The 19,704-nt window shown below is 35.9% G+C and overlaps 5 protein-coding genes across 14 annotated transcripts in view; 3 read left to right on the top strand and 2 right to left on the bottom strand.

Annotated features, from left to right (window-relative positions):
* LOC100678680 overlaps positions 1 to 5,061 on the top strand; it is a 31,251-nt gene extending 26,190 nt beyond the window's left edge. For 7 of the 8 annotated variants that reach the window (XM_031924122.2, XM_003424970.5, XM_031924108.2 and 4 more), the window contains one exon: positions 2,415 to 5,061. In XM_031924122.2, coding sequence (XP_031779982.1) covers positions 2,415 to 2,835 — 421 coding nt within the window. In that variant the 3' untranslated portion in view covers positions 2,836 to 5,061. The remainder of the gene's footprint in view (positions 1 to 2,414) is intronic. The other variant, XM_031924112.2, reaches the window with a different exon arrangement.
* An 87-nt stretch (positions 5,062 to 5,148) lies between these two features.
* LOC100119267 (endoplasmic reticulum mannosyl-oligosaccharide 1,2-alpha-mannosidase) lies at positions 5,149 to 10,960 on the bottom strand. The gene is made up of 10 exons (XM_001603017.6): positions 10,144 to 10,960; positions 9,189 to 9,359; positions 8,758 to 8,944; positions 8,466 to 8,651; positions 8,247 to 8,395; positions 7,689 to 8,065; positions 7,495 to 7,621; positions 7,182 to 7,346; positions 6,947 to 7,096; positions 5,149 to 6,864 (listed from the first exon to the last, which is right to left on the bottom strand). Exons 1-10 carry the CDS (start codon positions 10,240 to 10,242, stop codon positions 6,646 to 6,648), a joined length of 1,830 nt encoding a protein of 609 aa, XP_001603067.1. The 5' UTR covers positions 10,243 to 10,960; the 3' UTR covers positions 5,149 to 6,645.
* On the top strand, positions 9,595 to 13,006 carry Cypl (peptidyl-prolyl cis-trans isomerase). Of its 3 annotated transcripts, none has more exons than XM_008216647.4 (6): positions 9,595 to 10,526; positions 10,987 to 11,113; positions 11,335 to 11,434; positions 11,507 to 11,730; positions 11,830 to 11,937; positions 12,019 to 12,206. In XM_008216647.4, the coding sequence occupies exons 3-6, from the start codon at positions 11,358 to 11,360 to the stop codon at positions 12,132 to 12,134; spliced, it is 525 nt and encodes a 174-aa protein (XP_008214869.1). In that variant the 5' UTR covers positions 9,595 to 10,526; positions 10,987 to 11,113; positions 11,335 to 11,357; the 3' UTR covers positions 12,135 to 12,206. The 3 variants fall into 3 exon arrangements, with proteins under 3 accessions (XP_008214869.1, XP_008214866.1, NP_001162018.1); XM_008216644.4 differs by lacking the exon at positions 9,595 to 10,526 and adding an exon at positions 12,228 to 13,006 and having other exon boundaries at positions 10,985 to 11,113; positions 12,019 to 12,137; NM_001168546.1 differs by lacking the exon at positions 9,595 to 10,526 and having other exon boundaries at positions 10,995 to 11,113; positions 12,019 to 12,203.
* LOC100119329 (tubulin-specific chaperone D) lies at positions 12,219 to 16,791 on the bottom strand. Its single transcript, XM_031924012.2, has 2 exons — positions 12,920 to 16,791; positions 12,219 to 12,843 (listed from the first exon to the last, which is right to left on the bottom strand). Exon 1 carries the CDS (start codon positions 16,512 to 16,514, stop codon positions 13,047 to 13,049), a length of 3,468 nt encoding a protein of 1,155 aa, XP_031779872.1. The 5' UTR covers positions 16,515 to 16,791; the 3' UTR covers positions 12,219 to 12,843; positions 12,920 to 13,046.
* Positions 16,792 to 17,319: 528 nt separating this feature from the next.
* On the top strand, positions 17,320 to 19,291 carry LOC100119366 (6-phosphogluconolactonase). Its single transcript, XM_001603104.6, has 4 exons — positions 17,320 to 17,575; positions 17,882 to 18,082; positions 18,170 to 18,453; positions 18,645 to 19,291. The coding sequence occupies exons 1-4, from the start codon at positions 17,452 to 17,454 to the stop codon at positions 18,744 to 18,746; spliced, it is 711 nt and encodes a 236-aa protein (XP_001603154.1). The 5' UTR covers positions 17,320 to 17,451; the 3' UTR covers positions 18,747 to 19,291.
* Positions 19,292 to 19,704: the final 413 nt, after the last annotated feature.

Below are 19,704 nucleotides of genomic sequence, written 5' to 3'. Positions count from 1 at the left end.
CTTGGACGATCGATCGGTTTTCTCGTTTGGTTATTTGGATGCGCTTTTTGGGATTTTTCTCATGTGGAGGGCAATATTGCATTGTTCTTGCAATGAAGGATTTAAAAGTGAAACACAAATTACCAAGTCTATAAATCTTCGTTGACGCAAGTGTAATAGAAAAAAACCTATACACCTCAGTCATCATTCATAACGAGCAAAACATCGTTCGTAAAACTATAAATATTTTTCATTTAAATGCATTTAACACATTAAATTCACACGTTCATCCAATCTGAAAACGATTGAAATTCTCGTAAACGTCGCAAGCGCTTATTTGCGCTGTACACTCTTTGATAAACGCGCAATAAAAATTCAACGATCATAATATAGTCCTCGTCGTCATAAAACTCTCTCGCTTCATATCAAAAGAGATCGTCGACACCTGCACGCCTCGTTACATAAAAGTTGAATAAAAGTCGTCGTCTCTCGCGATAAGACGGCAATTGGATCATCAAGTCGAGGGTATACGGTTTGTTTGAACTTATGCACACGTGTGCGCATACGATCTTCTGTCGCTCGACGCAGAAAAAGACTTTTTGTTTGAGAAGATAGATTGCGCGTCGAGTGTGCAGCAGCAGCAGCGATTTTTATCGATATTCAAATTATCGTCGAAAATAGCAATAACTGCTGCATCTCGCGCGATAAAAAAGACGTTCGCGAGGCTATGGTTTTGCCAGAAGTTTCAAGAGTAAATATTTTCGCAAACGATATGCAAATCTAGTATCGAAAACTTCACGCTCACGTCTTCATCGCTTCGGAATTTTTCCTCGCGGCGACGCGTCACTCTTACTTACCGAAAAATAACCTATGCCACCAATTCCGACAATCACTTCTACGAACTCGTAACGTCGAATGAACTTCGGAGAGCAAACCCCATTGATTTTTCCATTGAATAAAAAAGACAAGCAATTAAACCGTTCTACGCGCGCGTGTGTGCGTGTGTAAGCGTTGGTTGAGGTCGTGCGTCGAGAGGGAGAGAGGACGCGATAGTTAATGTCGATTGCCGTTAATCTGTCGCGCAGAGAAATGGCTCAGATGTCCCGGAGTTCCACCGCTGATTCGATCAGCCGGAATAATACGCAGTAATGCATTTTTTTTTGCTTGCATCCTAACGTGTCTATTGTGTGTCGATGCGGCGTTGCGAGCGATGAACCGCGAAGCGTCGATAAGCGAGCGTTCGAACATCAGATTCCGATCGGACGCATAATGAATCTGTCACGACGTGTCGCGGTGAAAGGCATAATATACGTCGGATCGCTGACTCCGAGCGACGTTAATTGTATCACGGCTATCGCAACGAATCGCTGTCTTCTGTAGAGGAACAGTTTACGACGCGTGAATTGACGTTGTAAAAGCGCGTGACCTCTTCGAGAGGGCAATAATACCTACTACTGCAGAGCGAGTCTATGTATACTGGCCGAGTAATTAAAAAATCGTCGATCATTGATGCCGATTAGCGGTTTAATCGTACTTGGTTATTGCTCGTTGAAGGTTGCCTCCTTCTATTTGTTAACGATTCTTTTCCTATTGGGGTTTCGATGCGTATAGGTATCGGTGCCCGAGGTGGCTTTTCTGCAACTCTAGACGAGCTTTGCGGGATTTGCTAAGCTTTGTCGAGATTGGAAACCGCCGTTGAATATCATGTAATACGTTCTTTTTACTTCTAGTTCGAGAAGTATATCACCGCGATTTTATTTATTTTTTCTGTGGGAGCGAATGATTCATCGACACATTTGTCTTGGTATTATTTAATTATACCTACAAATCCTTCAATAACTAAATAGAAAAAATTTTAAAAATTAATTTAAAAATACGTATAAATAATGCACGCGCGTATATTGATGGTGTCGCGCGCAACGACCGCCTCTAATATCGTATGCAGGCACTTATTAAATGACCGTGTCACGAGACTTGCAAGCGCGCGCACGACTTCTTATACGGCGTAGGTTCAATTTAAGATGCAAGATTGATCGATGGCTTGATCGATCGCGAACGCATGCATTGTAGCATGAGTTAGAGCGTATAAAGATGGTATATAACCTGATTGTTATTTATCGGGATTGTGACGATGTAACGACCTTATTGTCTGCGCGAGCAAGGAGCTTTCATCGGAGGAATTTTTCACAAGGATTCTTCTCACGGCTCATCTTGCTTTATGCGTTACGATGAAATTATTGAAACTGTACTTCCTATTGTAATACGGAGACGTAGCGAGTAATCAAATTAATGCTTCAATCGTTATTTAACTTTAAGGTTTATAGTCATTTAAAAAATAAATATGCAATACAATCTGTAATAGGTAGATTGTTAATTTTGTAATATTTCTCCTTTAATATAAATGACTAACTCACTAAATCTTTCTCAATTTCCAGTGTGATGAGGTCGGCGGACTCGTCGCCAACCCTGCAAGCATCACTGCCATCGCCCAACTACGTGGACCTTCCTGACGAGCCTCGACCTGGCAAGATAACTCCCACGACCCCAGCGACCAACACGACCAACTCGTCCCCGTCGCCACGAGCTTCGAAGTCCGACGACACCGGTGGCAAGAGCAGCCCCGAAGTCGACGAGGAGGAGGCTATCGAGGAGGCCGTCCCCATCGTCCGCACGACTCTGCCCTCGCCCGAGCCTCGACCCCTCATCGAGCGCAATGGCTACAAGGACCACGACCGGGTCGACGGGATCAACGGCATCAAGCAGAAGCCGCCCCAGCAACACGACGTCGACGACGACAGCTGCCTCATCAAGTGCGTGTATTTCACTCAGCAGTGCTGCGAGTGCACAATAGTCTGAGCGCGGACTAGCTGCTTTGTGGAATGATGATGATGATGATGCTGATGATGATGATGATGATCTTGCGAGAGACTGCGCGCGAACGTCAGATTTGGAGCTTCGATGCCGAAGCTCTCGATCCGAACGACGTTGCGGCGCAGGTTCGAGACTGACGAGCGAGTGTCGTGTGAAATTTTTTCGCCAGTCGAGAGACGCACTTGTTTCGGGAGAAACAATTTTAGACCAACGAAAGTCATGCATATCCGATGTCGCGTAGAAGTACACATATTTGTATACCTATATAACGACGAGAATATCAAAACTTTACATATGATGAGGATGATATAGGACGCACTTGGAAAACTGCCCGGTTTGACGTCAATTTTTACATGCTATATATACGAGGGGAAAAAAAGGACAGACAGCGATGTACGTGGTCCGAGTGAGATTGTACGATATATATAAATTAATTTTAATGCGCTGTTTCGAAAGCAGACGCTGACGTTTATGCTGAGAAACGACGAGGAACGAAATTATTATTGCTAACATTGCCAAACTTTCCAATTTCAATTAAGCAATATGTAATTAGCGGTACATAGGAAACGAATAAGGCTTACTAATTGGTATACTGTAATGACAAACTTAAATTGTTAATGTGCGATTCGATCTAATGACGCTACGCGATGATATACTTTGAATCGACATAAGGAATAATATTATTTTTTGGTGTAATTTAAATTATATATATTTTGATAAATATTATATTGAATATACGTTGTTGAAAGAAGAAAGATTCTGTTAAATTAGATTGTGTACATATTATTGCATAGAGTTATATTCCAAGAGTAAATTAAGAATTTTCTCAGCATATATAATATAGAGGTATAAAAGTGTGGCGATTTATGAAAATTTCATCGTGAAATAGTGATAAAAGCGATATCAAAAGCTTCTCGAGTGCGCGACTACATCTTTTATACAAAAAGAAAAACTTTTGGAAGTATTTTCATATCTTTCTTACGCGATTTTACATTTTCGTAGATACGTTATTTTTACTAAATGCAGATTTCCATTTAAGCAAATCACATTCGATGAGACAATTTTCTTAGTGCGCGAAAGTAGGGAGTTTTATCAAATTGATATCGACGTTTTTTAGCGCATGTGATTCCACCAAAAAAATCTGAATTTTACGACCTTCAACAACTTGTGAAAGTATACAACTCATCGGCTTTGGCATTATCGTGAAAAACTCGTCCTTATCAATTCAATAAAAGATTGCGAGTGTCTAGAGCGAGCAGAAGAAAGTATAAAAATGCTCAACGAGATTTCGATACACTTATTAGAGATATACTATATTTATCTAATGTATGTACATATACATCGGCTATCGACAATAAAATAAAGAGAAAAAAGATGAAGATGATACCGAGCACCAGCTGTGATCTTTCGCCAGGTTGCTCTCTTTGGCGATTCTTACAACGTGATCAAGCAATGGATATCAAACAAGTGTAACCATGATCAAAACGACTAACGAAACATTCCGAGAGTACAATATGTTCGAGTTTTTGTTTGGACACAAGCAAGCTGTATTTTTATAGGCGCATATAATATATGATTTTGTATCGTACAGCGAGCAGAAATCTATTGTATAAATTTTGAAAGTCACGAGAAAGGTTCGCAATTGCGATGGTCGAGGAAGAGACGGAGTTCATATATCAAAAATGTGTCGGCATTATAACGCGTAAATAAATCTAAGCTTTCGATCGTATTTTTCGCATGATTTTTGACAAAAAAAAAACAATCCTATCACGTGTGTCGGCGTTCAGTGACACATACTTCGAGAGAAAAACAAAATTTCGTCGACATCCGAAGGTAAAACTATTATTAACGATAATATATATAAAAATATATACATATATATTTTTTCTTCGTATATATACAAATCGCGCCACGTAATACACACCCATAGAAGAGGCGAGCTTCGTTGTATACGTGATTATTTCCAGGTACAATTTACCTAAGTATTCTGAACGAAGTACGAAAGTATGTCGGTATACTATCGTTAATATAAGCGCGCAATTTTTTTTCGCATGTATCATATACGACAACTGCATAAAAAGTACATAAAAGTCGAAGATGCGCAAAAGCTTCCGTTTCATTCTAATAGAGAGGCTGATCGCCTCATTTTTTCTTTTTTTTTTGTAAGTGTACAGAGCTAAGTGACAATTAAAGTGCAATTTGTTTTACACATTCCTTGTTATTCTTGATGTATTCGATTACCTTGATTTCTTTGTCCTTAATAGAAATCCAAAACATAAAAAAAAATCATGCACCATGTTCAAGTGAAGTAACAATGTTTATTTTTCATTTTTAGTACTTTATTGCTTGAGAAATTCCTCTCGATTGCTCAACGAGATTGAGCAAAAAAATAAAGCGGCATTGAGACATGACTCAAAGTTTCGATTCTCGTGTAAAATCCATAATATTATATAATAGTTTGCTTAGATCCACGTCTCAAAAAGCTTTACGATACAGGCTAAATAAAACCAGAAGTACACAGTATTGTTTTCATCAGGTAAGTAAAATTGGTCTAGTTCTACATATAATTGTCGATGTATTGTATCAGATGAAAATCTTAAAAGACTACAAATCAATTTTAACTAAAATATCGTTTAAAAATAGACAGTATTTTTACTAAATCCTGTGTATAAGGGAAGTTTTCATTGGATACGCTAGACAAATTGTTCAAACTATATTCAAACCGATTTGTTTTTTTAAAAACAAGGTGCTATACTATATTGTATAATGCAACTACTATTTATATGTTCTATTTGGATTTGCGCATAAACTGCGCAGTTATAATTTTTGTACATACACAAATTTCATAAAAATTATGCTTAATCATGTACATAATGTTATACATCATAACATATACTTTCAAAATATACGCTGTATACATAAAAATATATGATTTGATATATTTTTCACTAAAATGTATTGTAGTAATATAACTTTGTACAAGATTATTCATAATCAATTAGAAATTGTAGGCCATTGCTTTATACAAATAAAATTTAATTACCAGCACAATGTACATTAATGAGATTCTACTTGAACCTTATTCACCTGCGCATTCAAGTATACGACTAGAAGATTATTCGACTATGGTACACAATTCATTCCGTGACACACTTGCGCATAGTTACTAAAACCCTTTTACTCTAATTGATTTCTTAAACCTGCTAAAATCGGATAGTACTAATTCAGAAATAAATTCGCGACTCTGTAAAAAGCATTGATCAGTTTTGCAAGAAGAAAATCTATCACGTTGCTCTTTGTCAATGTAAGATTTTTTTCATGATATAAAATATCAATACGTTATACGCGCAACATACGCGTGACAAATATAATGTAAATAACCGAAAAGAGAATAGAAGACAGTAAAAATTACGTAATAAGTACCGTAAGTGCTCAATAGCTTTATAAAAAATGTGACCACGCTGATGCTGCATCTTTTTGTAAATAACGAATTGACTTGGTAATTCTTGCACTTCGCTGTATAACTAAGGTGCACTATGTATCTCATTGCTTTTACTGTCTTTTTCCGTGTACACAATAATTTTTTTACACATCTTTCTTTGAAAAATCTCGTTTTTAAATAAACGATTCACCTCCAGATATATCTTTCGATATTCCTAAATGTACAATATATATTTTACCTAAATGCAAAATTTCTATCACATGTCTAATTGGAATATTTCACGAGCACATGTTCCTTTCTTATTTATTGTACGAGTCATCATTCCATTGTCCTAGGAACAAGTTTCTTTTTGTTTAAGATTCGTAAATAGGCAGTGGATGACCCTCGGAATTGAAAACCCATTTGTCTAAGTCGATCAGCTGTCTGGTGTCATCGAAAAGTAAGTAAAGATACTTTAATGTTTCAGCGTACCAAAAACTCTCAGTCATGTCACGCGGGCGCGTATTGTCAACATTCTTCACATTGTTAATGCTCGTATATCCATTCTCGACCTTTGTGTAGTTTTCGAATGCCTAATAACGTAGAAATAAGAATTAATAAAATCATTCTATAACAAAGTTATTATTATAGTGAGAATTAATAATTATAAATTACTTGGAATATTTGCCAGCCCCAGTTTTGGTAAGTCTTATTGCCCGTAAAGTACCACATGTAGTATAAACTTTCAATGAACTCGGGTCGCAGTAGATTGTGCGCGTCATTTGTCTTAACATACATATCCTTTTGATTTTCATCGCCAGATTTCTGTAACGCACAATAGAACATTGTATTTTATCGAATTTAATAAAAGCAATGTTTCAGAGAAGATTGTATGTAAAGATTATGTTACCTGAACGTTGAAGTAAGTAATTTCCGGAGCAAGACAGGTAGGTTGCGTTACGTAAGTTTGGTAGCAGGTGTTTAGCAATTCAGTTGCAAGAGTCATGTGATCGCTTGGTAACCCAAAGTGTACTCCCAATGCCAATGTTCCACTCAAATAACATGTTAAATGGTCCTAAAATCAAAGATTTCATAAAATATAAAAGTTCTTAATTAAAATTAAATGAATAAATATGTAAGTCATCTGGCTATCGTGTAATAGGGTATATAACTATACCCTTTATCATCATCAATAGTTTATACAAATAAAGAACAATACTAACCATTTTTGGTTTCATATCTCGCGCAGCACCTAGCAGCTCAGCTATGAACAGATACTTATTGACAGCGGTCCTTCGTACCAGATGCTTTTGCGTTCCCGCGATACCAAGTAAATAGTCATCTCTTAAGCTAAAAATTAATTGTCTCATTTAATAATTGATAAATCCTACAAATTACTCGTCATTTCAATACTCACTAATCAATGGTTTTGCCAGTCTGTATCCATTGCTTCAACAAATATTCGTAGTAACTATCTCCTCTAGCTCCTAGAGTGATAACCGCGTACTCTCGAAAAAGTCCTGTGTTAGCGTTGATAAAGATTGGTACGAGTCCATCATACTTCTCGAGATGATGAACGTGCTCAGAAACCTTGGCTGCAGCAGTTTCAAATCGTGGCTGTCTCGAGCTACGACTTAAGTCACGGAATTCTAATTGAATTGAGGTGATCTCGCTGGTACTGCTATCTGGACCCCATTTCGGTGAATGGGCACTTCGCGTTCCCAAGTTGACGTCTGAATATGGAACACCTGAACGCGTCGAAAAGGCTGGCAGCATTCTATCACCTAGATCGATCTATATCGATTAAAGGATTTTAGTAAATGTAGTCAACGTTTGTACGAGTGGTACTTTTAAAATATGTTCATAATTCTCTATATGTATCGCTATACATTTCAAGTATGTATAGACGCAAGATAAAAATAGTAGTACGTGTCGTTTTTATAAGCTAATATTCAACAATATAACGATATCTTACCGCTTTATCGAGAAACATTCTGTCGCCAGATAAGTGGTAGGCAGCTAGTAGCCCACCAAGTACTCTAATGGTAACTTCAAATAAATTTACATCCCTATTTTGATCAAACGTCAAACTATTCTGTACCCAGTTTCTTGCTTCTTGGAACTCTGTGAATAAATACAAATTTGAGTAAATATTATTTTAAAATTGTTATGCAAATAAAAATGTGTTATCTACCATCATTCAGTCCCATTATATACATAGTATCTAAGGAATCAACAATAGTCAGACCAAGTCCAAACCATTCATGATACCCTTTTGTTATTGGTTTAATATTATCATGGCCCCAGGCATATGTCTTGTAACCACTCCAAGAATGTTTAAAAGCTTTTATTACAGCTCTCTGCCTATCATTCTGTGGTCCTGTAAAAAAAACTTGATTTTTTACTACATTCAACATAAAGTTTTATCATTATTCATGGATATTTTTAGTTTTATTATTTCTTTTTTAATGCTATTTTTTTAATACCATTAAATTTAAGTGGTTGTGGCTTATGTTGTGGTGGTTCTCCTATCTGGTCATCATCAACTTGGTTGGCTTCTGGCTGGAACTCAGGTTCATCTATAACTTCAACGTTGTTCCCTCCTCCACCAACTCCCACAGCATTGCCTCCACCAACCTGATCTATACTTTCTATTATGATTTCATCAGCTACCTGGTAAAACAAAAAATATAGACATTTAATATGTAAATAATTTTAAATTATACAGTGCACGAAACAGATAAATATAAAGTAGCATTTTCTTGCTAATTTATATTTATCTGAAACAACATTGAATTAATGTAAATAACTCATGAAATACTACTTCAAAATAATATGCTGATGAGAAAAATATTGTGATAAAATAAGAAAAAAAAAGAAAACTATGAAGCAATAATCAAATTGAATAAGCCGTTACCTTTAGTTGCTTCGGATGATCTTGAACAATTTTGGCACTATCATAGTCGCTCTCTTCTTCTGTGGTATTATTTTGTGTCTTCCCAGATAGTAAGTAGAATACGAGAATTACAATTGCTATCACAGCAAAATAGCAGATATTTCGCTGAAACCTGGATAGCTGGTTCCATTGCTAAAAATAAATTCACCCTTTAGAAGAGCCATAGGTGTGCCAACAAACTTTTATTGTTCTATTTCACAATGCCCTGTTTGACTCTGCGACCATTTTTGGAGTGAACCAATTAAATTAAAATTGCCAACTAGATTTTATGACAAAAATAAAAATAAGCAAGGCTATAACAAATATAAGAATGGTGTTTTTATAAGGGAGTTCTGCTCTAAAACAAAACGCTATGCTTTTATGTGAGACTATATAACTTCTAAGAAAATAATAATAATGTTTTAAATTCATCAATCTCTTCGTAATTAACAAAAACTTACTCAAAATCTAAGTGCAAACAATAAATTAAAAAAATCACAGTACGGAGAATCAATAAACCTCCTTATAAATTACACTTCTTGAAGAATTCTTGTTAGCTGCCTGGCAGCAAGTGCTAAAAATAAAACTTTTTATTTTTATAACTCAAGAAGTCAATGTGTAAGACAAAGATAATAACGTGATTGGTACTCAAACATGGCGTTAAAAAATTAAAGAAAGATTACATTCCAGAATCCTACAAAATTATCATCAAACAAAAAATTTTAATTCAACGACGATATGCGTGAATAACAGTTGCCTACGTCAAACATTTGAGAAAAAAAGCATCTCGACACGATTAACTGTAAAAACGAGCAAAAAGAAGGAACACATATAGGTATCCTGCGACCAACGTAAGCCGGAAAAGCGGCGCTCCGGCAAAGCTCTCCCACGCACGCTGCACTTGGCATATAAAAAAAACAAGAAAAAAGAAACTCACTCTCCAGACGCTGCGCGAGGTCGTCCTGGCAAAGGCCGTTCCATCGTTGATATTGAGACTGACATAATCAGCCTTAGCCAGGTCTCTCGGCGAAAACATGACTCCTGCTCAGTCTTAGCCACTTTTCCGGTCAAGCTCTCGAGCCGTGGAAGGTCGAAGGTCTAGGTTAGCTCCGGTTTTTCCTTCCTGTCCTTCAGTCAAAAATCACCGCAGACCGCACGAGCTCTTAACGAGCTACCGCGTCGTCCACGTGGCAGAGGCCGACGACGACGTGGAGGCTCAGCTGCTGCGGCGAGTCGTCGCGTCAAGTGGAGGCCGGGACATCGTCGTCGCCTACTCTACTGCTGATGCTCGCAGCTTTTATCTCAACGCATTCCTACTCGGTACTAAGTATAGGGAGACAACGCAGACGCGTATAATCGAGTCGTGCGTTGGCTGGCTTTTTCGATTCAAGTCTCATGGCGTCTGGGGGAATTTGGCTCGCGATTTAGAGAGTTTTTCAATTGGTTATGCACCGATAGATGGCTGAAGTACGAGTGTGCCCGCCATTTTTCAAGTTTAGCTTGTGCAATTTCACTTGCTCGCACTTTTAAATTTGCTTACCTTTTTTATTGATTGATTTATTAAAATTTCTTTTATTTAATAGCTGAACGTGGGACACTCTTACCTTGCATTATAATTTAATTTTTATTTTTGAAGATTTAAGAATCACAATTATGCAGCACAGATGAGCTTTTGTTTGCTTAGAACTGCACCTATCTATTTTATTATACCAGCTGCAGTTGTACACACATGGCGCATTCGCATACAAATATACAATAATGTTTTTCGCATACATTACAGAGCGCGCCAGTCGCCAGATGGCCTGTCAACAGCTGATCTGGCTTGATACCTTCATACCTTGCGGATGCACTCTGAAAATATAACCTCAAAAAACAACGTTATTGTGTGTAGCGTGAGAGAACACCCGGTATGCGTTCAAAATATATAATTTTGATTTTTAATTTAAGATCCTTTTCCTTGGAAAAATTATCGATCAAAGAGAAATAAGTATTGATTCAATACTGAAAGTATTGTTATCTTTTCATTTTCTTTCTATTGGCGATTTAAATTAATGCATAAATAATTATAAATTGTTAAGTCTTACATAATTATAAGGTTGTTATTTAAATTTTGCTCATATTACCCTAGGTACAACAAATAAAACACAAAAAATGGCATTAACTTCTTCAAATTCATCAGGAATTCCTGACAAGCACTGGCAACCTCCATTTGTATCCCTAGAAACAACGTAAGAAATCTTTACCTCTATCGTATTCTCAAATTGACAATATACTCACTCATAGGTCGAAAAATATTTTAGGATGGGAGAAATAGTTATTGAACTGTACTGGAAACATGCGCCAATAACTTGCAGAAACTTTGCAGAACTAGCAAGAAGAGGATATTATAATGGAACAAAGTTTCACAGGATAATCAGAGACTTCATGATTCAAGGTGGAGACCCTACAGGAACAGGCAAAGGAGGAACTTCTATTTATGGAGAATGTTTTGATGATGAAATTCATGATGATCTCAAGCACACGGGTACTTCGTTATTTACATTATGAATTTTTTACACTATGAACTAGTCTACTATTTAAATTATTTTGTATTTGAATTATTCATTTTCTCTCTCAAATACAGGTGCTGGAATTTTATCAATGGCAAATTCTGGACCTGACACAAATGGATCGCAATTTTTTATTACCTTGGCTCCAACACAGTGGTTGGATGGCAAACATGCAATATTTGGTAATTAATAATAACAAGAATAACAATAATAACGTATATAAAATTACAACAACAAAAACTTGATGTTTTTTTTTATTGCAGGAAGAGTTCATACTGGTATGGCAATTGTCAAAAGAATAGGACTCGTAGAGACGGATAAAAATGATAGACCAATCGATGATGTAAAGATAACAAAAGGATCCATTAAAAATATGTGAACAGTATATATGAATAGTTTTTATTTTTGTACAAAATCAGAAAATCATTAATAAATAATAGATCTTTTAGTATTTTTTTTATAATTTTTGCAGCTCTTAAGGCCCCTAGGAACATACATTATTCACATCAAGCTTTTTGGAAAGTTAAAAATTTATAATTCTCTTATGTTGTATGTAAAAGGACAAATACGATTTTTTATTTTGGATAGTTAAAAAATGTGTAAATTATTTTAGATACACACAATAGCTGTAAGTAGTTACACTTTTTGTGATCAAACCTTTTTCTCTGTAAATGTTTAACTTGTTACATAATCTCAAAAAAAGACATAACAGATTACATGTTTATAAAACTAACTATTTTTATTGTAAAAAAGAAAAACAAAAATTTTAGATATATAAATTTATTAGAGATATAAATTTTCACGCTAAAACAATATATTTTCAAAAGCGTTATAAAAAATATTATACAATTCTATACAGATAGATATCACTTAGTTTCAATTTTTTTTAAAGAAAGATAATTTTGCCATCTCTCTTCTTTTTTGCTCTTGTCATTGTTAGTAAATCTTACTTACTATTTTCTTTTTAATAAATGCCGTAATGAATAACACTAAACATAAAAAAAAATTATCTAGAGCTTCACTATGCTTACACTTTGTTCACCAAGCAGTCCAGGAGTATATTGATACTATGATATTTTAATTAATTTCTGGAAAAAATACTTTTAATTAGTATAAGAGAAGCAATTTATGATGAATGAAGTAAAATTTCAGAACTATACTCACAGAGGTAATGATAATGTTGTGCAATGCTTTATTGGATTACAATCAATCAATGTATTAATTGTTAAATTAATAAAAACGTTAAAATAGTAATGATTCTTAAGTTGTTCAGTTTGTGAAAGCCGATTCCTTATTTAGGTTTTTGCCTTAACATTGGTGCTGGACATTTCATAATCTCACATAACTGATTTCTAATTGGACGCAACTCTTCTACAGGTTTCTCCCAGTCAATTGTATTCAATTGTGTCAAAAGCACTGCCAATTCTTCTTCAGTCATGTCCATATCATCCCCATATAATGTTAAAGACTCATATAATCGTGATGCAGTAGCTTTCCTTACAAACTTGAATTTATGACACAAGTATATGCTTAGTTGGGAAAAAGCTCCTTTGCTCACAGGACCACGAACCTGCAATAAGTGACAAAAGAGCTTTACACTATTGAGCTGTGATTGCGTTGCATTAATGCTCTTGGTTTCTTTTTTCAGAAGAGTTAAAATACGTCGTGGTATTTCATTATCAGGATCATCTAAGATATTTTGTATGCAACCTGAGCTGAATAATCGATCTAAGAAAGCCAGACTTGCTGAAATCATTCTATCATCTCCATGACATGCTTCGAAAATATTGCAGATCTCTTGACACAGACTGCTTAATGTTGTTTTATCAAGTTGCTGAAGATAGGTGAATAATGACATACTGGAATGTTTAACCAATGATTCTGACAAACCTCCAACACTAAATATGATGCCTTTCAGAAGGTATTGCACATATGGTGGAAAGGATAACATTTGAATAAAAAGTGGAAACGTTTCACTCTCTGATTTCCAGTCTATATATTTTCCACTGTCATCATTTATACAAAATAGTGTCCTTAGTTCTTTGTGATATGGAATATTAGGCAGATCACTACGTATCAGAGAATTAAATGCAGTTCCTGCCTTAGCTCTTGTTCTATCAATGCGCTCAACTGCTTGCTGAGATATTCCTCCAATGACATTTTTCATCAAATTTTCATTTAGCATAGATGTAAATTTAGCATCATAGATCAAATTTGTCAAAGATAATATCCCAGATATCGCAGCTTCTCTTACCCAAGAACCAATATCACCACGACTATCATTGGTATATTCACCGAGTCCATTAAAAAGACATTCATAGAGATCATCAACAAAGAGTTTCCATTGCTCTGTATGTTCAAGACCTAAGGTTTCACAAATTTTTCTTAAAGAAATCATAGCTTCTTTCCTGCTTTCTGCCCACAAAGTAGTCTCTTTAGCAATGTAGCAACATTTCATAAGCTTTTTAAAAATGTCCTCATTTTTCTCTTTTAATACTGGTTCTGGAAAATGACCAATTGCTTGAGCAAAACCAATTCTGTTTGTCTGACTAGTGGATTGAAGATTATCTAAATATCTATTAATAATTGCATGTCTGTTTTCTTGATTCCAAGTAAAGTAGTATTCTGTGAAAAAAGCGGTATGAGCCTCTGCAGATACAATCCTGACAGATGACACCTCATTACTTAAACATTCTTCTAACAAATTCTGCCAGTCATTTATTATTGTCTGATTATCAACATGGAAATGCACAAGTGCAAATTTCTTAATTAAAGTCACACAAGCTTGCTTAATAACTTCACCACCCAATCCTCTAAGTTGTCCACGACTACGACAAGTGGACACAATATTTTTAATCTTATCCAAGTCATTAGCGTCAACTATTTCCTCTATACTTTTTCCAAGCGTTTTGTGCAGGGCAACAAGAATTTCAGCAATAGCAAGAATAGCACCATGTCTAACAAACAAGTCAATTGAATCAATGAAACCTATTAGTGTTGGGAGCACTTCTTCAATCATGTAAGATGTATCAAGTTCTGTCAAATTGTGCAAGGCTTTGGCTGCCAATTCTCTTATAGCCACATCCCAGTGGGTGACCTTTCTCTTAACAAGATGATCCACCAAAGGCTTTAAATAACCTTCATATTTTGCAACATGTACACTGATTTTAAGGAATGCATTGCTTCTGACTCCAACTTCAAAGTAATCAGCTGCAGCAATAATATCAATACCATGAGGAAAATTTCCTTGTCTTCCAACATTTTCCTGGAATGCAGCAGAGCCTGCTCTGCGACAATTTATTTCTCTATCAAAGCAAGTAACTATGAGAAGAGCTGGAGCAATTTCCTTAACGTAAGGTTCAAAAACATGAGGTTCAAAGGCTCTTGCAAAAGACCAGCAGACAAAGCATGCAGCATCTCTAATTATAGAGCCAACTGGTCCATAAGCTCTTGGTTCATCAAATACCAGAGCTTGAATCACCAAGGGAATAAAGTCTTTCAATCTATATGGTAGAAGCAAACCTCTTCTCCCTAATTCAGCCAATGCTAAACATCCTCCATGCCAAGCAGTTTCAGATTCCCTGGACGAGAACAAGTTGAGAACAAAGCCAAGCACATCATCTGCCAAATCAATAGGCAATCTAGCTGTTATCCTTCCAATTCCCTTAGCAGCAGACCACCTAATAATAATGGATTTATCTTGCAAGCCTGTGATAAGATGTTCAAGTATATCTTCCATTATAGGAGGAATTTCATGATCCTCATTCTCAGCTTCAGTGAATTCTTTATCGATCGCCACAGGCTCTATACTACTGCTATCAGTTGGGTTTGCATTCAGAATAATTACTTTTGATGCTTTTTTGTAGCGCCAAGGAGTAACATTTGCCTTAAGCAAAATCATACCTATGCGTTGAATAATTTTCATGGAAAACTTCCTTACAAGATCAGCAGAGCTCTCATTTAGCTTGTTTTCTGTGATCTTGTCAAGTATCAATTGTGTATAAGGCGCTATATCCTCCCTGCAGCTGTGCTTGATAATAGATGATATCACTGCAAGTGGCCTATGATTCCAATGGTCTGTTTCAAAATGATTTAAAGACCATTTTATCATATCATCTAAATAACGTTCTTTGACATCGAATCTAGTCAGAAAATTTGCCACCAAAAATATTGCTGCAGGAGAACAGGCATCTTTTGAGGAGCAATACTTCTTACAAATATCTATCACTCTCTGTGTGATCGTTTGCTCCGAATTGGCTCCTGTTGAAACTCCGGTCTCTAATCGTGACATAGCAAAAGGAATCTTAGTTATAATAGACAGCCATACCAAAAGTACATAACGAGTCTGCCAGTTATCCTTGTCATTGATGTCTTGATTCTCCAACATCTCCAATACTGGATTAAAATCTGTCACCTCGTGAGGCAAGTGTATGGCAATCTTCTTGTAAGTCTTGACGCTCATTATGATGTAGATGTACTTAAACACGTAATGCTTCAGGTAGTCAAATTCAGTCTTCTCCCTTATGAATTTTATCAGTGGACTCAAGAAGCTTTCAAGATACGGATCCAAAAGCTGAGGTTGGTCCTGATACTGTTTCAAAATAAAGCAAAAGCGGTCCTGGTTCTTCTCCATTATCCTGGCTGGTAGGTCTGGTAAATGTAACTGTTGAATGAGGTGATTGATCTCATCGATCTCTTTGAAGGCACTGTGTCCACCCCCACAGTTATTAGACTCGGATTCGTTATCATTGACAATCATTATTGCAAAGTTTTATTATCATTTATACTCGCTTGACACTTTTAAGGTTTAACCTAAAACCTCATTCGTTCACCTACCCATGGAAATGAAAACAAAAAGTTTTCTAGTGGTAGCTAGGACCACATGATCAGATGGCGCTAGGATAGACTTGAGTTTTGCGATTCATTAACCAATGCGTGGATTTTATAATAATTTATTCGTTTGTCACTCTGTCTAAACTATTCGGACTATAACAGAGAATAAATAGTAGAATACTTGTACGACTGATATTCGATCCTTATATGTAAAACCAGTATTTCTTCTGTCATGGCTATTGCAGGACGGTAAGGAAGGTCTCGTCCTCGTCCCTCGGCCGATGCCCGCACTACCGCAAGGCGCAATTCCGCAATTTAGGTACCTCTCCAAAATTAAATGTACTATATTTGATTTAGCACTGATCTGAAAATAAATAGATAGATTAATACTTAAGGATGAATGGTAAAATTTTAGTAAGAAGTATAAATATTAACACACTCTGTAATAATATTATTTTAATCTTTTTCTTGTCTTAAAATAACAACAATAATTATCAGAACAATCGAACAATATCACAAATTTATCTAACTACTGTTAATTGTCTTCCAATTTTCAATCGCTCTGAAATCAATAATTGCTCCAATACAAACGCAATTTAAGTATCTGCATCAAATAGCATGTCAATTTCGCGCTTGAAAAGCTCGCCTACAGCCCTCTGCAGGTGTCTCCATCAACCATAGGTATATATTCGCAGTATATATATATATATATATCGTCAACTCATCAGCAGTCCATTGAAAAAAGCACCTATCATTCGACGCTCGGCCGCGCCGTTCGCCGCATCACGTACGCTTTGACATTGAAAAATCCGCTCGCCCGGTGCCTCGTTTTCGGGTTAATCCTGCTGCCGATCCGCGAGGACATGTCTGCGGAGATTCTCATCGAGCCGGACGCGACCGGCGTCGTCCAGAGGCTGGCGCTCATCGTCGAGAAGTGCGCGAACGAAGCCATCGACAACGAGGATATCTTCAAAATTGGCCTGTCCGGTCAGTTCTTTTTTATTTATTTTCCATCGTCATTATTTCATTTCCCATGTGCAATCACTTCTTCATACGGCTCTTGAAAGGTACAAAGACGCTTCTCGCTTCTCGCTTCTCGTGGATTTTTTTCGCATACTAATTATGGCGGTACGAACGGTCTCGTGTTTAGGTTAAGCTTGTTTCACTTATATTATTCGTCGTTCAAGTTGTTTTGCTGTCTTGTAACTTCATACGCAGTTTGCGCTCATTATCATTCACCATTGATTGTCAGTGTGTTTACAAGCGAGCTTTGTGTTTTCCTGCTCTGTATAGGTGGATCGCTAGTGAAGTTCCTGTCTGAGGGTCTTCCTACTATCAACACTGACTGGAGCAAGTGGAGATTCTTCTTCTGCGACGAGAGGATTGTATCCTTTGAGAATGGAGAGTCAACGTATGGACTTTACAGGGAGAGCTTGATCGGGAATCTTCCTATTACTGAAGATCAGTTCATAAAAATCAATCCTGACCTTTCAGGTATTAAGAAGCTCGTTACAAAGATACCTTCTCCATAGCTTTGAGTATTGAATTCAATTTTGTACTAAAGGTCAATTTCTTTTCCAGCTGAGGAAGCAGCTAAAGACTACATCAAGAAAATGTCAGTGTATTTCCCTCCTGACAGTGTGCCGAGATTTGATGTTCTGCTACTTGGAATGGGACCAGATGGTCATACCTGCTCATTGTTTCCTAATCATCGGTTATTAGATGAAACCAGTTTGTGGGTGTGCCCAATAAACGACTCTCCCAAGCCACCATCATCCAGGATCACCTTGACCTTCCCAGTGATCAACAATGCAAGGGCATGCATTTTTGCTGCAACTGGAGCAAGCAAAAAAGAAATGGTCAAAGTTAGTATATAAAAGTCTATTAAATTTTTTGTTATTACTGAAACAATAGTTTCAATTAGTATTCTGCAGGCATAATTATGAAAGCAAGAACTTCAAGCTTTAACATATTTTATTATTTATTCATAGCCATTGGAGTAGATGTATGTGAAAAAATTTTTTACCTTGAAATAATAAGTGCTTTGTTTTCTTAGCGCATATTGAAAGACAAAGAGAACTTACCTGCTGCCAGAGTACAGCCAACAAATGGCACTCTGTACTGGATTTTGGACAAAGATGCTGCTGGAGGCTTATAGTTTACCCACAAGAATACACTGCGTGATATTACATTCCACTTTGTAACTTATTCTACTACACTCGTCGGGCTGCTGATTTTATACATTTATTATGGAAACGATAATTTTTGTATCATGTATAGATAAACAAAAGGATTGAAGATAGCTAGACAATTAATATATTGAAAACTGTTGAATACATACAACATAGCTGCAGATTAAAGTTGAGCGCGGTGTTTTCACCCGTGTGATATATCATCTGTTTTACGGCCTAACTGTTATTTTTCAAAAAAAGTACTTAATTATAAAAAAAGAAGCACTTTTACACAAAGATTTTATTTGTTACTTCAGCTTTAAGTTAAGTGGTCTGAGGCTTCTTACTCAAAAAAATTGAAATATACAAATACATGATAATGATCAAATTTTGCTGGATATTTATTATTGTTGTCATGACGAATTTACTTATAGATCTGTTTATGTAATTAAGGTCAAACCATTAAAAATTCTGTATCGCGTATGATTGTCGCTTGTAAATACACAAACGAAATACAAACTATGAAAGTGAATTAATTTCTTATCTTACCTTTGAAAATATTACTTGAACTTTTAAGTAAACTCAAATTATTTTTATGTTCCTCTTTTTTAAACGAATTTTGTTAAAGTATTTATTATACGTTTTAAACATTTATCAATAATGAGACTGAACAAAGTTGAATAATATTAAATAATCTAGGAAGGATAGATTTATTCATCACCGTAAGTCATTGTAATGTGAATAATTTACAAAATTTATGAGCAAATTTATTACATTAAGTAATATATAAAGTTTGTGTAAATTAACAAACCACATACATATAGTGCTAAAAAATAAATATATATTGCTTATCAATATTTGTTGGTTTATTAATATTATTATTATTATTTTTTTTTTAACAAATGGATAGTTTTATTTGAATATAAGGATAGTAAATAAGGAGAC

This window comes from Nasonia vitripennis, chromosome 1, assembly GCF_009193385.2.
Source record: "Nasonia vitripennis strain AsymCx chromosome 1, Nvit_psr_1.1, whole genome shotgun sequence".
Classification (NCBI taxonomy): domain Eukaryota; kingdom Metazoa; phylum Arthropoda; class Insecta; order Hymenoptera; family Pteromalidae; genus Nasonia; species Nasonia vitripennis.
Note: the sequence above shows the minus strand (reverse complement) of the source record. Positions and strands in the feature narration are given on the sequence as shown.

Bases quoted from the DNA above. Each gene is read 5' to 3' on its own strand.
- LOC100119267 (XM_001603017.6), bottom strand. From the start codon at position 10,242: ATGTTTTCGCCGAGAGACCTGGCTAAGGCTGATTATGTCAGTCTCAAT. The intron at 7,097-7,181 runs GTAACATAATCT...TGTGCGTTACAG, and splicing joins TTACTTACTTCAACGTTCAG to AAATCTGGCGATGAAAATCA. The intron at 6,865-6,946 runs GTAATTTATAAT...CTACGTTATTAG, and splicing joins GGGGCTGGCAAATATTCCAA to GCATTCGAAAACTACACAAA.
- Cypl (XM_008216644.4), top strand. From the start codon at position 11,358: ATGGCATTAACTTCTTCAAATTCATCAGGAATTCCTGACAAGCACTGG. The intron at 11,435-11,506 runs GTAAGAAATCTT...AAAATATTTTAG, and splicing joins TTTGTATCCCTAGAAACAAC to GATGGGAGAAATAGTTATTG. The intron at 11,938-12,018 runs GTAATTAATAAT...TTTTTATTGCAG, and splicing joins TGGCAAACATGCAATATTTG to GAAGAGTTCATACTGGTATG.
- LOC100119329 (XM_031924012.2), bottom strand. From the start codon at position 16,514: ATGATTGTCAATGATAACGAATCCGAGTCTAATAACTGTGGGGGTGGA.
- LOC100119366 (XM_001603104.6), top strand. From the start codon at position 17,452: ATGTCTGCGGAGATTCTCATCGAGCCGGACGCGACCGGCGTCGTCCAG. The intron at 17,576-17,881 runs GTCAGTTCTTTT...TGCTCTGTATAG, and splicing joins CTTCAAAATTGGCCTGTCCG to GTGGATCGCTAGTGAAGTTC. The intron at 18,454-18,644 runs GTTAGTATATAA...TTGTTTTCTTAG, and splicing joins GCAAAAAAGAAATGGTCAAA to CGCATATTGAAAGACAAAGA.